General features: G+C 55.6%; 1 protein-coding gene across 1 annotated transcript in view; it reads left to right on the top strand.

The window, feature by feature from the left end:
* Window positions 1-15,325, top strand: part of ZSWIM5 (zinc finger SWIM-type containing 5) — a 100,947-nt gene extending 85,622 nt beyond the window's left edge. Inside the window, exons 5-14 of the mRNA XM_075508644.1 lie at window positions 973-1,152; window positions 3,480-3,656; window positions 6,004-6,150; window positions 7,107-7,244; window positions 7,782-8,042; window positions 8,474-8,609; window positions 10,422-10,579; window positions 12,804-12,967; window positions 13,276-13,357; window positions 13,792-15,325. Coding sequence (XP_075364759.1) covers window positions 973-1,152; window positions 3,480-3,656; window positions 6,004-6,150; window positions 7,107-7,244; window positions 7,782-8,042; window positions 8,474-8,609; window positions 10,422-10,579; window positions 12,804-12,967; window positions 13,276-13,357; window positions 13,792-14,654 — 2,306 coding nt within the window. The 3' untranslated portion in view covers window positions 14,655-15,325. The remainder of the gene's footprint in view (window positions 1-972; window positions 1,153-3,479; window positions 3,657-6,003; window positions 6,151-7,106; window positions 7,245-7,781; window positions 8,043-8,473; window positions 8,610-10,421; window positions 10,580-12,803; window positions 12,968-13,275; window positions 13,358-13,791) is intronic.
* The last annotated feature ends 13 nt before the right edge of the window (window positions 15,326-15,338 follow it).

Genomic DNA, 15,338 nt, shown 5'->3' with positions numbered 1-15,338 from the left:
CGGGGCAGGCACAAGGGAGGGGACGTGCTGCATCTGGCAGCTTTGCAGGGAAATTTGGGCAGAAACGCAATTAGCTAAAGGAGAATTCATGGTTTTGCACTTATTTGGGTTGCTGCAGCCCTTTTCAGAGCAGTGGCTGACCCAGGAGAGTCGGTGAGGCTCGGTTAGCAGCACCAGCGTCAGCCCTGTCTTATGAAAGGGTGAGCTGGATCTTGATGACGACAGAAGTCCTTGGGCCTGGTTCTGCTTCTCACGCAGCAGACAGCATTGTCAGGCCTGTGAGGTCCCATGGTTGACTTGGAGGGTGTCAGCATGCGTGTCCTACTGATGGGCACCTCTGCTTGTGATATCTGGAGGGCTTGCACCTTGGAGGGCTCCTGCCTGCGAGACATCGAGCCAAGCTCCAGGTTCCTCAGCTGGTTCCTCTGCAGGCTGGGGGCTACTGGGGATTAAAAAAGAAAAAGAAAAAAAAAAAAAAGGGAAGAGAATACACCAAATCTCCTTTTTAAATAGTTGAATGCAAATGGCCTGAAGAACAATAGCAGATGAAATAGCATTCGGAGAGGGCTTTAAAGCGCTTGGAACGTGGGTAGGATCAAAATCAGGTTAGTCTTTGGAGATACAGACTCTGCAGCTTGCCAGGGTGTTTTTAAGCATGCTTTGATGTGTAGTTCAAACACTAGATTTGTCCTGGCAGACAGAAGCACTCACAAATTCATACACAGCCGCTCTCTCCTTCCCTCCTCCCCACTGTCCCCCATCTCATGAGATTATAATTTAGCTTCATTACAGAGGAGTTTCACTTTTATTTAAAAGCTGTCTAAATCCCCCTCCTGGGTCCGTGCATTATGCTGAAATGAGTTTACGGACGCTGATGAAACCTTGCAGGCTCTCACGACGAGCGCGGCAGCAGAAGAGCTTTGCCCCGCGGATATGGTGGTGGCACCTCGTTGATTTCTTGGCTTTGTCTAGGGGCACTGTGGGTGTGCGTGGTGTTAAACCCGCACTGCAAGCTGGAAGAGAAATCCTGCTGGCTCCGGCAACTGCGCAAGTGGGGTGAGATGGACGTCTGTCCCCTAGAAGATGGCAATTACGGTAATGAGCTTCCCAACATCACCAACGCGCTTACGCAGAGCTCTGGTCACAGCCAAGGTGAGTCTGGGCAGGGGGTGGAAATGCAGCCGATGGCCGCAGGGGTTGGGTCAGGATCAAAACTCACCTCAATGTTGAGAGACCTCAATTCACCTGGTGGTGATGTCTCCAGGAGGCATGGGAATACAAAACATTTCTCTTTACAGCCTCTGGTTTTAGATATGCTTGGAAAGGTTTGGCTCTTTGTGACATCTTGGGTGAAGTCACTTGTATTTTGAGCATCAAATAATTTTCAAAGGCCTTTTTAAAGCAATTTGACCACGGGGGAGTTTGGATCTATATGGTCTGTGCAGGTTTAGGTATGGAGTTTTACAGAAAAATGGTGCTGCTTGAATCGGAGTGGAACTGAACTCTGAAGCCCTGGCTGTAATGTGAGAGTGAGGAGTTGGAGGTGGTGCAGAGCCCCTCGCCCAGCCCTTGGGTCTCGCTTCTGGGCTTTGATTCAGATGGTACATAAGTCATTAGCCAGGGATGTTAAACGTGGTTCAAGTGCAGAGCACAAATGGAGCAATGTAGTTATGGGGCTGTTCCTTCATGCTAAAATATTTTCTCAACCCCTGACAAAGCATTTGATCCCTTTAAAGCACTTTTTCCCCTTCCTTTTGCCTGAAGTAGACATTAGTTGAAAGTTACTGCTCTTACCGTGCCTCCGTCTGCTGCGCTGGAATTGCTCTTTGGTGGATTACGTGCAGCCAAAGTGGGAAGAGGAGAGGGGGATGGCAGCTGTGCTGCAGAGGGAACTTCACTCTTCTGGGTGGGATTAGTCCCCCAGCAGCAGTTCGGGAACACGGCTGTCCTGCCAGCCCACCTCAGCCACGGCCAAGACCGCACGCCCCGGCCACCTCCCCGTGCGCGTCCTCAGGGAGCGGATTAATTTAAACCTGGCCTTGCTCCATGTCCTGCGCCAGCCCCGGGACTCCCCCCTGGTGTTCCCAGCTCCGCCGAGGATTCGCTCCGGCATTCGGGGCAGGTCACCGGGGCTGAGCAGGTCACATTTTCAGACATGTGGGGAGTTTCCAAAGCACGTGGCAGGGATGTCCCCTCGTCCCTGCGCTCCTGCCTCTCCAAGCAGGGGACTGAAAGCAGCAGGGACCCTGGAGGTGTCCCGGGGTTAATGTCTGTGCATATGCAAATACTGCTGCAAATTGTTGCCAGCCTCTTTTATTACTGAAAGGAGAACAGCTGATTCCTGAAATCCTTCCTGGTAAAGTGAGCAGGCTTGGTTCTGTGCGTACGAACACCTGTTTAATTTCTCTCCACCTCGGGGTGCCTGCAGCATTCAGGGTAATTGCTTGTTGCCATCGTTTCCAGAGTGTGTTTATCCAGCCGCCCTGGATCAGCTTTGAGCAGTGCCTTTTGTTTTCCCCTCTCCAATGCGTTTAACTCGGCCCGTCTTGCAGGTTGCAGGACCTAACATTCAGCATTGCAGCCCCTTTGGGGCTTCCCATTTTGCAGCCCACCGGCTGTGTTTGGCCCTTGTGCTCCGGCGTGCTGGAGCAATAGCAGGATTGCTCCGGATGGGCCTTTTCCTCCTGACAAACCACTTGTCTGATCTGTCTGGCTGGAGTGAAATGCTCATCTAGCATTCAATAGCTTAGAAAATATCATTGTAGTTACAGAGCAGCTCTGAAGAGGAGCACAGATGTCTGCTGCAGAGCAGCGGTGGGGTTTCAGACGATGCCATCTCCTCCCTTCCAGCCCTCTCACACAGCCAGGGGAGGTTGCTGGAAGGTGATGTTCCCCCCATCGCCCGGAGGCAGATGAGACGTGCTCGTGCAGTTCCCTTCACAGCTTTGGGTGCTGCTGATCTAAGGAGCTGTGGTTCAGTGAGGCCGGGGCTTTGCGTTGGAGCGGAAGAGGAGAGCTTGTGGTGCTTGCGGGGCAGTAATGCTGAGGAAGCCCAGTCCTGACCCCGGCAGCTGCCTGCACGCTGAATGTCACAGGGGTGGGAACGCACTGCCACATTTCAAGGCGTCAGCCTCCTATGTGACAGTGGATTATCGTCAGAAAGCTGACGGCAGGGCAGTCCCTGCCTCTTTTCTCACCTCTCTGACCAAGGCAGCTATTGTAGCAAGTTACTTAGCGATGCCGTCTAAGGAGATGGCAGTCTCCATCAGAGACGGGACGGGCAGCGGAGGTGTCTAAAGGCAATCTGCCACAGCGCGGGAGCCAGAGCCCCTGTGCTCAGCTCTGAAACAGCTGGGGTGGGACCAGGTGGGGCTTTGCTCTCATGGTAAAGACATTGCTCTTCGCAGGGAGGTCGTGTCTGGGGGCAGGAACAGGCTGCCCCTGTCCCACCAAGGCACTGATGGTTTTTCTCTTTGCAGACTCGCTGGCCAGGCCCAGACGAACCGTGTTCACCCGGGCGATCGAGGGCTGTGACCTCCACTGGCAGGACAGCCACCTGCAGCGCATCATTAGCAGTGACTTCTACATGTCTCCCTCCTACCAGCGGGAGGGTGAGAGCCTCCTCTTCAACTCCCAGGGGCAGCCGCTGTGGCTAGGTGAGCATCCAAACCAGCAGCCCCTTGCATGGCCTGGGTGGGTAGGGTTGCTAGTGGAGAAGAGCCACCCAAGGCATCAAAGCTGGGTCCTTGCAAGCTTCTGCATCCTAGATTGAAAGTGCCTCCCTGGCCCTTAGCCTGAGGAGTAGGGCGAGCAGAAGAACTTGATGCCCTCCCACACCCCAGCCACAGTCCTTATAGCAAGCCCCACATCCTTACAGTCTGGGTTCCCCTTGGGCAGCTTGGACCAGGGTCATCGTGTCCTCTTTCATCCTGCCAGTGTCTGGCTGTCCCCAGTGCAAGCTCTCGCTGTTCCCAGTACAGTCCCTTGAAAGTTGGCTGGGGAGCACAGCTGTATCCTCTGGATTTTTTCTTCCCTGCTCTCACCCTCTCTATAGTCTTCCCTTAAAGGCAATTAGCAGACAGTACAATTAAGCCTTGTATGAGCTTAAGGCATACTGGACCAGTCAAGCCCAGTACCCTCCTGTGCTGTAGACCTTTAGTCCACGTACCTCAAGCCACACAACTTCTCTGCTGCAAAGTCATGACCCTGGGCAGATCTGCAGACCCTTGACTACATGTCTGGAATGAGAACGAGTGAGGCGAAGGGCTTGGGGAGTACCTGGTGTGGCTGTCAGCCCTCAGACTGACCCCAAAATGGGAGACGCAAGCCCCTCCGCCCCCCTTCCAGGAGGGGTGGATGCCTCATCCCTACAGCCCACGAAGTGAATGTATGGATATGGAACAGGTCAAAATCCACCACTGCACTGTCATCCATTCCAGGAGCCAGGGTCTGCTGTCAGCCAGCCACATGAGCAGAGAATATTTAAAGTCATCCAGAGATGTGGTTTGTGGAGCAGCAGGCACCAAGTTGCTATTAAGGCCAGGAGATAAGTTAAAAAGGGCCCATGTGAAGGCTGCTGGTACAATTCTGCTAGCTTAGCTGGAGCGGGAGAGGACATTTCTACTCTGGGAAGAGTTTGGTGTAGCTGCAGGCAGCAGCAGGTCTCCTCGCCCTGCAGCCACAGGCAGTGGTGGTGGGTTAGTGCTTCCATGGACTCCATCTAGCAGGGACATGGTGGCCACAGCTCCCCTGTCCCTAGCATAATCTGGGTTCTGGTGAGCCCTTTGGTCCAGCTGGTTGGTGCATGTTATTTTTCTGATATATTTGCCGTGATTTTTGGATTTTGTGCTTTCAATTTCTTGGCACCCCTTCAGGGACTCAGTGCTGGGAGAGGAGCGTGGTTTGTCAGCAACTTCCAGTGATGAATTCAGCAAGAAGCTGAATATTTCATCCATTTAGCAAATGAATAGAGGGAGCAACAAGAAGGTCTTTTACAGATGTGTTTGTTCTGAAACCTCTTTCTCGTGTGTTCCTTGCGGGTGACCTTTGGGACGTGGAAACCCCATTTGTGGAGGTGGTTGTCTGCATTTCCAAAGCTTTCTGAGCTCTTCCAGGAGTAGAAATTATCCCTCTGCCATAATTTTAGATCTTCTGTGTTTGCCTTTCCCTCCCCTTGGTAGGACATTTTGCAAGAAAATGGGATTTTCGCTGCTTGTTATGCGACATGTCATGTCATCTGCTCCTGCTAATTTCTCACTCAGTCATAATCCTCTCCACAGTTGCTTGTGATTTCAGGTGAGCAATGAGCAGCAGGAGCAGATGAATTCCTAAGCAACTGTGAGTCCTGGGGGGGGGGGGGGGTGTTCATGCAACTGTTCCTAATAATAAAGCACCAGGTAGGAGAGCTGCAGAAGAGACAGGGTGTCTGCAGAGCTCGCTCCATGGAGGCGTTAAGGAAGCAGTTCAAAACATCACCCCAGACCTACCAGTGCCCTCAGCGCAGTGCGGGATGCACAGCCTCACCCCACGTATCACCGCCTGTGTGATGAGAGCAGGGAGAGTTGTTGGAGGAGATGCTAAGAAGCATTTGGGTGCACAGCAATGAGAGAGATCACCATAAGCTGTGCAGATTTTAGGAGAAATGAGCGGCAGGGTTGTAACAGCCTGTGTTTGGAGCCGTCATATTGCAGCAATGGTGTGTTGGAAATGCTTCCATTAGATAAGGTTTGTGGAGGTGGGGATTTAGGTACTGACGTGGCTGCTGTGGGTTGAACATGGTAGGAGTCCCGTTAGTATTCCTGGTACGCATCCCTGCCAGGAGCAGGGAGAAAGGAATGAATTCAAGACAGGGAGCAGGAGTTTAGCTGGGGTGTGGGCAAGATCAGTAGAAGAAAATGCCCTGAAGCCTGATGCCGTCAGGTTCTCTCCCGCCATCAGTACCATCCCGTGAATTTCTATGCTCCTCTGGCTCAGCTATGCCCTGTATTTGTCCTTGCCTTGCAGAACACGTCCCGACAGCCTGTGCTCGGGTGGATGCCCTGCGCTCCCACGGCTATCCCAGAGAAGCTCTCCGACTAACTGTTGCCATAATCAACACCCTGCGACTGCAGCAGCAAAGGCAGCTGGAAATATATAAGCATCAGAAGAAAGGTATGAATAGAGCTATGGGAGAAGTGTCTCACAAGGTCTGGCTGGGCTGTCCCAGCTGGTTGAGAAAGTCTTCTCCACCTCAGAGAGTAGTGCTGCCCCATCTAGAGCAGCAGAGGTTGACGGTGGGCAGCGCTGTATGGGATTACTCACACCCTAGGAAGACAAACTGATGCATCTGGTTGCTTGAGCCAAACTGTTGGTACCCACATGCTAAGGACAGAGGTGCCCACGTGCTGTCTTCAGGCTGCTGGAGTAGGGATGTTCTCGTTGCCATGTCTGGTTGCCTGTAAGGATTGCACAGGCAAGTGATGCCTGCATTAAAGAGGAGCTGCTTGTCTGCAGAGCTGCAGTAACTGGCTGCGTGTGCTACTTCCACCTTGTATTTGCTGAATAAATGGTACCAGGAGGCAAGCCCAGTGTGTCTCCTTTTGCAGTTGCAGTTGGCAGGGAGCAGGGGTCAGTTACTGCAGTGCTGCCAGTGGTCAGTGACTCCTGGACCTTGCTAGCTCAGCCAGCTTGAGATCATCAAAAGATGGAGCTTTTAAGACGCACTGGGAGTCTTTGTCATCTCGGGAGAGATTTCTGCCTGTGTTTCCAAAACATTCAGGCTACCATTGCAAATGAGTCCATAAGCTGCAGGTCTGACTTCATAGACCCCATCTTGGGACTCTGCAGTCCCTTGTGTCCTCCTGGAACAGAGAACAAGTCGCTGCATCTTATGTGGCCTTAGGGGCACCTTTTTTTGTTGGGTGCCTGCTCCCTCTGATGTCTGTGACAGCGTGCATGGTGGCTGCTCTGAGCTGCTCCTTGCCCTCGTGAACTGCCATGCCAAAGTTGGCCCTGGAGGTCCCAGGCTGTGGGGTAAGAAAAGGCCTCTGGTCTCAGAGATCGCTCTGGGTGCAGAACCTGTCTTTAAATTCCTCACTTTTAATGTCTTTCTGTTCCATTTTTTGCAGAGCTGCTGCAGCGAGGAGCAACAACCATCACCAACTTGGAGGGCTGGGTAGGCCACCCTCTGAACCCCATTGGCTGCCTCTTCCTCACCCTGACCGAAGCTTGTAGATTAGAAGAGGAAAATTGCCTTGAAATTTCAGGTACCGAGCGCTCCTCCTGGCTCCCTTCCCGGTGGCTGCAGCTGAACCAAGCCCAGCGGGCAGACCCTGGGTGCAGGTCTGGGGCTTGGGACTCCTGGGCTCCGAATCTCCCCTCTCTCCACCTTTGCAGGAGCAGCCAGGACAGTGCTGCAGTGCAGAGAGGGGAAGTTAGCACTCTGAGTTTTCCCAGTGAGGTTTCCCAGCCCAGTTTTTCTGGTTTGCAGCCAGGGCAGAGCAGGAGAGTGGCTTAGCAGAGCTGGGCCGAGGCATGCCAGCCTGCGGGAAGGCTCTGGTGTCAGCTGTGCACCTTGTTGCAGAGGTCTCAGGTCTCCTGCATCTCCTAGTGAGAGCAGGAAGGAGGGTGAAGCCCACATCTCCTGCAGGAAGCTTTTATCCATCATCTCTGGGTAACTGAAGGCAGGCAGCAAGGGAAGCGTGGGTCTGGTTTCTGAAGTTGAGAGGTTTTTCCTCTCTGCCGTGGTTCTGCCACCTAGGAAGGCTCTTCTAACCTTGCTGCATCTCTCCCCCTTCTTCTAGACGCTGGGGACTCCAAACCCCCAGTGTATCAACACGTGCCCGTTGCGACCGGCAGCCAAGACAGCGGCGAGTCCTACCTGTCCCTGGCCTTAGAGGTGGCCCTGATGGGGATGGGTCAGCAGAGAGTGATGCCTGAAGGTCTCTATGCCCAGGACAAGGTGTGCCGCAACGAGGAGCAGATCATCGCCCGGCTGCAGGACCTGGAGCTCGACCCGGTGCTTGTGCAGACCCTGCGGAAGCAGTGCATCTTGCTGCTGGAAGGTGGGGGCTTGGTCCATCTAGCTGGCTTCTGTATCTTAGCTGAGTGTTGGTAACATCTCTGGGGTGCCCTTTCCAAGGTTTACTCCTGGCTGACCCCATCCTGGCTTCTTCCTCTGTGGCTGTGGTGCTGAGTCCGTAGGATGGCTGCTCTGCCCCATCATCTGGCAAAGCAAGGGTTTGCTGACATCCCTGGAGCGAGACCACCTCAGGGGTGTTACAGAGAAGGGTGCTAAGCACGTGGCCTCAGTTTCTGAGGGATTTTGACCTCAGAGGGTTTTTAGAAAAGGAAAGAGCAGCCCTTTGCCCTGGATCCAACTTGAGTAACGCACCAGGGAGCTGCTGAGCCGATCCTCAAAGCTTTGGGGTGGTGCAAACCCCAGCCACAGATCCTGCTGTGCTAATTACGGCTGATGGACTCTGCTTCCATCTAGGTGGTCCCTTCAGCGGCTTGGGAGAAGTCATCCACCGTGAGAGCGTCCCCATGCACACCTTTGCCAAATACCTGTTCTCTGCTCTGCTGCCCCACGATGCAGACCTGGCGTACAAGTTGGCTTTGCGGGCCATGAGGTTGGTGCATGTTTTATTCCGTCTCTGCCACCCATTTTGCCTCCCTCTTCTGCTCCGCCGGGAAGCTGGGATGCGGTAGAGCTGGATGCTGGGATGCTCATCCTAGAGCAGGGATGGGAGCGGAGGTAGGCTTGGAGCTTGCCATCCCTGGGATCATCCTGTGCAGCGTGTAGAGCTGCCCGGGCACCAAGCAGCAGTGCAAAGAGACTCCTGCTCTCTGTTTGGGCAATTCCGGGTTTTCAAGCCTCATCTGTAGGGATTTGTATGGGCCCGATAATGTCTGCTGGTCCAGCCCTCTGCCCAGCCCCTCGCCCCAGGCTGGACCACCACCTGCCTGTCCTGGTGACAGGCATCCTCTGCCGGAGCACGTCCCAGGCACACTCGGTGCTGTCATCTGCCTCGTGTCTGCCAGGCCTTGGGCACCCTGCAGCCCTCCCTGCCTGCACGAAGGGCTGTTATCCCGGCACAGATGGGCAGGTGATTGCCCCGGGCTCCAGGATGTCGCAGAGCCGGGCAGAGAGCACAGTTGCACTCTGTTCTCCATTAAAGCCCAGCTCTGTCTCTGGGACTGGGGGACACGGCTGATGCCGAGAGCTGCCCCATCTCCCTCCCCGGTGTGTGACACCCCTCAGACATCAGCCCATGTACTGCAGGTTTTTTGGCAGGGCCTGGATGGGTCTTGAAAAGGCTGGCATTGCCCAAATGAGTCAATGCTTGAAGGACCGTCAACCCCAGAGCATCCCAGTGCCCTCTCCCTTTGACAACATTAAAAGTCCCAGCCCAGAGCATCATCTTTCTTGTGGCATTTCCTCGGTGAAATGGGCCATCTCTCCCCAACGCCAGGGGAAATTTTGAAATCCCGCTGTCCTGGGAAGAGCTGCTCAGGAGGACAACCAGACCTAAAAGAGCAGCCAAGGGCCTCTGCAGTGTGTGGGGACACCATGCCCCACCAGACCTAAGACCTCCGGCCACCACGCAGGAACAGGACCGAGTGCCCTGGGGTGCACGTTGCTCCCTCGCCATCTGTGTCAGTGCCCGTCCCCTGCTCCCAGCTGGGACCCCCTGTGTTGGGGTGTCTCTGACCTGGGCTGGAAAGGCTGGGCTTCTGCTGTCCCATGGGTACCCCAAGCCTGCAAGCAAGGAGAGCAGACATGGTTGGATGCTCTCCATATCCAGGGGGACAGTTTCCCTCCTGCACGCCGTGGCTGGCCACCGAATTAGTGACACCAGCACCAACTCAGGGGTTTAAGAGCCAACATGGTTTTGTCACCATGGCTGGCGACATGAGACTCCTGCTCCCCTTCCTTAGGCTTCCTTCTCCCCTGGGTTTTCCAGGCTTTTGGATATCCCCACACAAGCAGGTAACCCAAACGGGCTGCAGAGGCCCTGGGGAAATGTGCCGCTGCTTCTGATCATAACCGGGCGTTTTAAGAACAACCAGATGATAAAGCCAGGAGTTCTGCCGGGCACTCTGACATGAAAGGAGCGGGGAGGGAGAAGGGATTTTGCTTTTTTTTTTTTTTTCTCTGAGGCTTGTGCTTTTCCTTACAAGTTTATAAATCACTTCATGGATCATTCTCCCCCTTTCAAGTCGGTCTCAGATTGATCCCCGTGCCCATGTGTTGAGCACGCAGCCTCGGGAGCCCCCACACGTGCACGGCAGGATGCTTTCAAAGGCAGTGCTGCGAGCAGCTGCCTGCGGGCAGCCTCTGCCTCGCGTCGCCAGCACCTCGGGGAGAGGAGGCGAAGCCAGGGCTGGGCTGGGGCTGCCGTGGCGAGGTCTGATGTCGCCTCCTCCCATTTACCCTTCAGGTTGCCCGTCCTGGAGACCACGGCACCGTCCGGCGATGTGACTCACCCCCACCACCTGGTCTCGGTGGTTCCCAGCAGATACCCGCGCTGGTTCACCCTGGGGCACCTGGAGTCGCAGCAGTGCGAGCTGGCCTCCACCATGCTCACAGCAGCCAAAGGTTGGTGGGCGGGCCAGCTCTGGAACAGGGGTGATGGGACAGAGCTGCACAAGAACATCAAAGGGGTTTTCCTGGAGAAAAGAGGGAGCTCCTGCTTCTGCTCCCTCGAGCACTGGCAGAGACCAGGCTGGACATCCCACTGGCAGCCTGCTGCAGGCAGGGCATGGTGAGCTGGCCTCAGAGCAGCCCGCTGGAGTCCGGGATCTCTGGGGCTCTTGTCCCAAAGGGCCCCAAGGCTCGTGGTCCGGCAGGGCGGGACAGGAGGTTCCCAGGAGGTGCAGGCAACCCTGCAGGGATGCCAACTACAGTGCCGTGGATCCTGGGTGATGCTGGACCATGCCTGCCCTGCAGCATGGTCAGCTGCCAGGTCAGCTAGTCCTGCCAGACATGTCACAGGTTCATCCCACGGTTTAGTTTGAAGCTGCTTATCCTTTTTTACCTTTGCTTTGTCGCTTCCCGCCCTCTCGTAATGATCTTGCACAGGCTGTAGGAGGGAGAAGACCTCCCTGTGCACCAAACCACGTGTGGCTTTTGGCAGGGCTGGAGATGGGGACACTGGGGTCCCAGCCACTGGGGGGAAACACCTCCTTGCTGGTCTCTCAGGCCTCTTCAGTTCCTGCCCAGGCACAATGATGAAGACGAGCACAGGCTTTTCATTACACATCCCTCTGGCCAGAAATCAACCCTACCAGGATGGCAAGCGCCTTGTGCCCCATGAGGGTCGGCGAGCCGAGCGGTTACCACTGCCCGCTGCTGTCCCGCACAGTCTGCGGCAGCCTCCAGCCCCCGGTACTGCCAGCCTGACAGGGAAGGTGCCGCTTCCCCGGTGAGGTGGAAGGTAAATGAGCTGTCAGAAAGCTCCAGCCTCGCTGCCTCGGCAGCCTCTTCTCTCCTTCCAGCCGTCCTCCTCTTGGCTGCTTTTTCGGGGCTGATGGTGTCCTGCCCCTGCCTTGCAGTGCCCTGATGGAGAGCTGGTACCTGGCTTATCCTTTAGTTTCTTCTCCCTTCCAGCACCTAATGGGGATGAGGTTTTTATGCCAGGGGTGTAGGGCCGTTGGATTGCGTCTTTTTTTCCCACTGTCCCCTTCCCAGGGTGTTCCCCCGCCGCAGCATGTCCCGATGTGATCCTGTGTCCTCGCAGCCTCTCTTGCCCACGCCCCCATGAGCCGTTTTAGGGAGGCTTGGATTTTGGTGTCAGTGCAAGCAGCTGCTGTGGGTGGCAGGCGATATCTTTAGCTATTAGTCACCCGAGATGTCTCTGCGTGCCCAGGTGCAGCACTGGGTTTTTCACACTGCTGTGCGTTACTTGGTTTCCTTTGCGTGAGGTTCATCTGCTCAGTTTATGACTATGGGAGCAGAAACATGAACCTGGAACAAAGCAGAGGGACCTGATGTGGTACGTTGGCATCTCTGGTCTGCACCCACGCCAAAGGTTCCTCTCCCCACCCTGTGTCCTGCAGGGGCTGACAGGAGGATTTCCCAAGCCAGATGGGTCCCTCTTCCAAGACCCTGCCCCATCTCCCAGTGCCATCATGTATCCTTCTAGCACCCATGGCCTCCCGTGGCAGGAGACCACAGCATCACTGGGTGTTGTGCCAGGAACCCCCTTCTCTGGTGGTATCTCAGCCTGTCTCGGTCATGAGAGCTGTGTGCCTGACCTGGGACATCCAGGACCAAGCCGCAGTGAGTCTGGGTGACCCTGGCCCGGGCTTTTCTAGCCTTGCAGAGGGAAGTGACTTACTGGGCAAGACAGTATGTGTGCGGAAAACAGCTTTTCTTCTTCTTTTTAGTGTTCCTAAATGAAGACTGACCTTTCTGCAGCCGTTGAGCATGGAGCATCTCCCCAAACCGCTCCTTTATCAGGAAAAGGCTGCTTTACAGCTGTCAAACTGGAGCCCAGGGTAGAACATCCAGGTGCCTGGTGATGTCTGCTAATGCTCCAGGACATGTCTGAGATCACACAGGGTTGTTTGTCCTCTCCCTGAGAGAATGGTCTTGAGCGAGGATGGGTGCTGTAGGATGTGTCACCTCCTGGGGAGGATGCCCCATTTTGCTGTTGGACTGCAGGGCCTGATCCAGCACCTCTGTGCATCCCTTCATGTGCACGTCCAGAGGGGCTGACCATGCTGAAGGGGCTGTTCACCACCCGGTGCAGGCAGGAAATAGGGCTCGGGGGCAAGGTGGGGGGAGGCCAAGCCATCTGACCATCCTTTCCTGCACCCAGGGGACATGCTGCGCCTACGCACGGTGCTGGAGGCCATCCAAAAGAACATCCACTCCTCCTCCTTGATCTTCAAGCTGGCCCAAGACGCGTTCAAGATTGCCACACCGGCCGACAGCAACTCGGACACAACGCTGCTCAACGTGGCGCTGGAGCTGGGGCTCCAGGTACAGGATGGCGTGGGGGGATGCCAGCAGCCCTTCTGCCCCTTGTGCTGCAGCATGACAATCTTCCACCAAGCAGATGGTCACCCGTGGAAGGAGTAAATCCATCCCTGCATGGCCCTGAGCAGGGGAGCTCAGCCCCGGGAGGCCCCTGTGCCCACTGAGGTTTGGGTGGAGGCAAGGCAGCGCCGGGGAGCCTCGCAGGGAGCTGGTAGCCAGCTGGGCCAGGGGGATTTTTGGGGAGCGCCATGGTGTTGGGTGGCCTCGGTGAGCCCTGTGGGGCGGCCGGTCACCCCGGGTTTGCCTCGCAGGTGATGCGCATGACCCTGTCCACCCTCAACTGGCGGCGGCGGGAGATGGTGAGGTGGCTGGTGACGTGCGCTACTGAAGTGGGTGAGTGCCTCGCCGTGCTGGGCAGATCTGGCCCACGCCCAGTGGGACCATGGTGGGCACGGACATCCTGGGGTCATTCATAGCTCTGGGCGTCTGAGCTCTCCTGAGTCTCCCGTTTCTTCCTGGGTAACTGGTTGCAGCCCCAGAGTGCCAGCTGGCAGGGCTGGAGCCACAATGGTGGCCGGGTTCGGGACTGGGACTGGTCCCCTGTACCTCCGGGACAGGCCAGTGGTGTTCGCTGTGCCCTGCAGCATAGCCAAGCAGGGTGGCCTCTGCCTGTCCCCCTCCACCCTGTCCCTGTTGGAGCAGAGGCAGTGGCTCAGCACTGCTGCGGGCAGGCTTTGCCCTGGCTCTGGGCACCTGGGGACTCGGAGGAGCCCCGTGATCCGAGCTGTGCTCCGGGACTGTGCTGTGACCCCAGTGTTTTCTTGCAGGGGTGAGGGCCCTGGTGAGCATCCTGCAGAGCTGGTACTCACTGTTCACCCCCACGGAAGCCACCAGCATTGTGGCAGCCACGGTGATGTCCCACAACACCATCCTGCGCCTGAGCCTGGACTACCCGCAGCGGGAAGAGCTGGCCAGCTGTGCCCGCACCCTGGCCCTGCAGTGCGCCATGAAGGACCCGCAGAACTGCGCCCTGTCCGCCCTGACCCTCTGCGAGAAGGACCACATCGCCTTCGAGACCGCCTACCAGATCGTCATCGACGCTGCCTCCACCGGCATGACCTACACCCAGCTCTTCACCATCGCCCGCTACATGGAGCACCGGGGCTACCCGCTCCGGGCGTTCAAACTGGCCTCGTTGGCCATGACGCATCTCAACCTGGCCTACAACCAGGACACGCACCCAGCCATCAACGACGTGCTCTGGGCTTGCGCCTTGAGCCACTCTCTGGGCAAAAACGAGCTGGCAGCCATCATCCCACTGGTGGTGAAGAGCGTGCACTGTGCCACGGTGCTCTCGGACATCCTTCGCCGCTGCACCATGACGGCCCCAGGGCTGGCCGGCATCCCCGGCCGCAGGAACTCGGGGAAGCTGATGTCCACCGACAAAGCCCCACTGCGACAGCTGCTGGACGCAACGATAAGCGCCTACATCAACACCACCCACTCCCGGCTCACCCACATCAGCCCGCGGCACTACGGGGAGTTCATTGAGTTCCTCAGCAAGGCCAGGGAGACCTTTCTCCTGGCGCAGGACGGGCACATACAGTTCGCCCAGTTCATTGACAATCTCAAACAAATCTACAAAGGCAAGAAAAAACTGATGCTGCTGGTGCGGGAACGGTTTGGGTGAGCCCCGGCCCCCGCCATGCTCACTGGCAGGGTCTGGCCGCAGCACGGGGACTCGGGAGAGAAGAAGGAAGGAAAGCAGAGATCACCTTCCCCCCATCGGCAGAGGCTGCTCTGTTCTGGTCTTCTGTTTCTTTTTTTGTTTACTTTCTTTCTTTTTTTTGTTTTTTATTTTTTTTCTTTCTTGGATTTAACCATTTCACATGCTGAGAGGATCCAGAGATTCCTTGGGCACAAACCAAAAGGCAACCACGGGGAAAAAGGATGGTTCGCTCAGCCCCCTGCCCTCCCTTGCCAATACCAAAAGCTAACCTGGAAATCTAATACCTCTTTCCTGAAGGAAGCGGTCGCTGGAGGGATCCGAAGGTTGCAAAGTGCAAAAATCTTCAAAATTACATGAGGAATTAAAAAAGAAAAAAAAAAAGAAGAAAGAGCGAGCAAAGAAACCCGCAACACTAGAACCTCATGCGTCACCAAAAGCGATGGCTTTGCAGAGCGCTTCTCCCGCCCGCCCGAGACATGCAAACTCCTCTATTTGTGAAGATACTTCAATAAAAACAAGTTAAAGTAACTGTTCTCAGGGATTGCTTACTAAAAGTAACACAAAAAAAAAAGCATTTATGATACTGTAAATACTATAGTATATGTGTCAATTATTAAATTGTAAAGTTATAATTATTTATAATTC

This window comes from Mycteria americana, chromosome 7 (genome assembly GCF_035582795.1).
Source record: "Mycteria americana isolate JAX WOST 10 ecotype Jacksonville Zoo and Gardens chromosome 7, USCA_MyAme_1.0, whole genome shotgun sequence".
NCBI lineage: Eukaryota > Metazoa > Chordata > Aves > Ciconiiformes > Ciconiidae > Mycteria > Mycteria americana.
The sequence above is the reverse complement of the archived record's forward strand: the minus strand, read 5'-3'. Positions and strand labels throughout refer to the sequence as shown.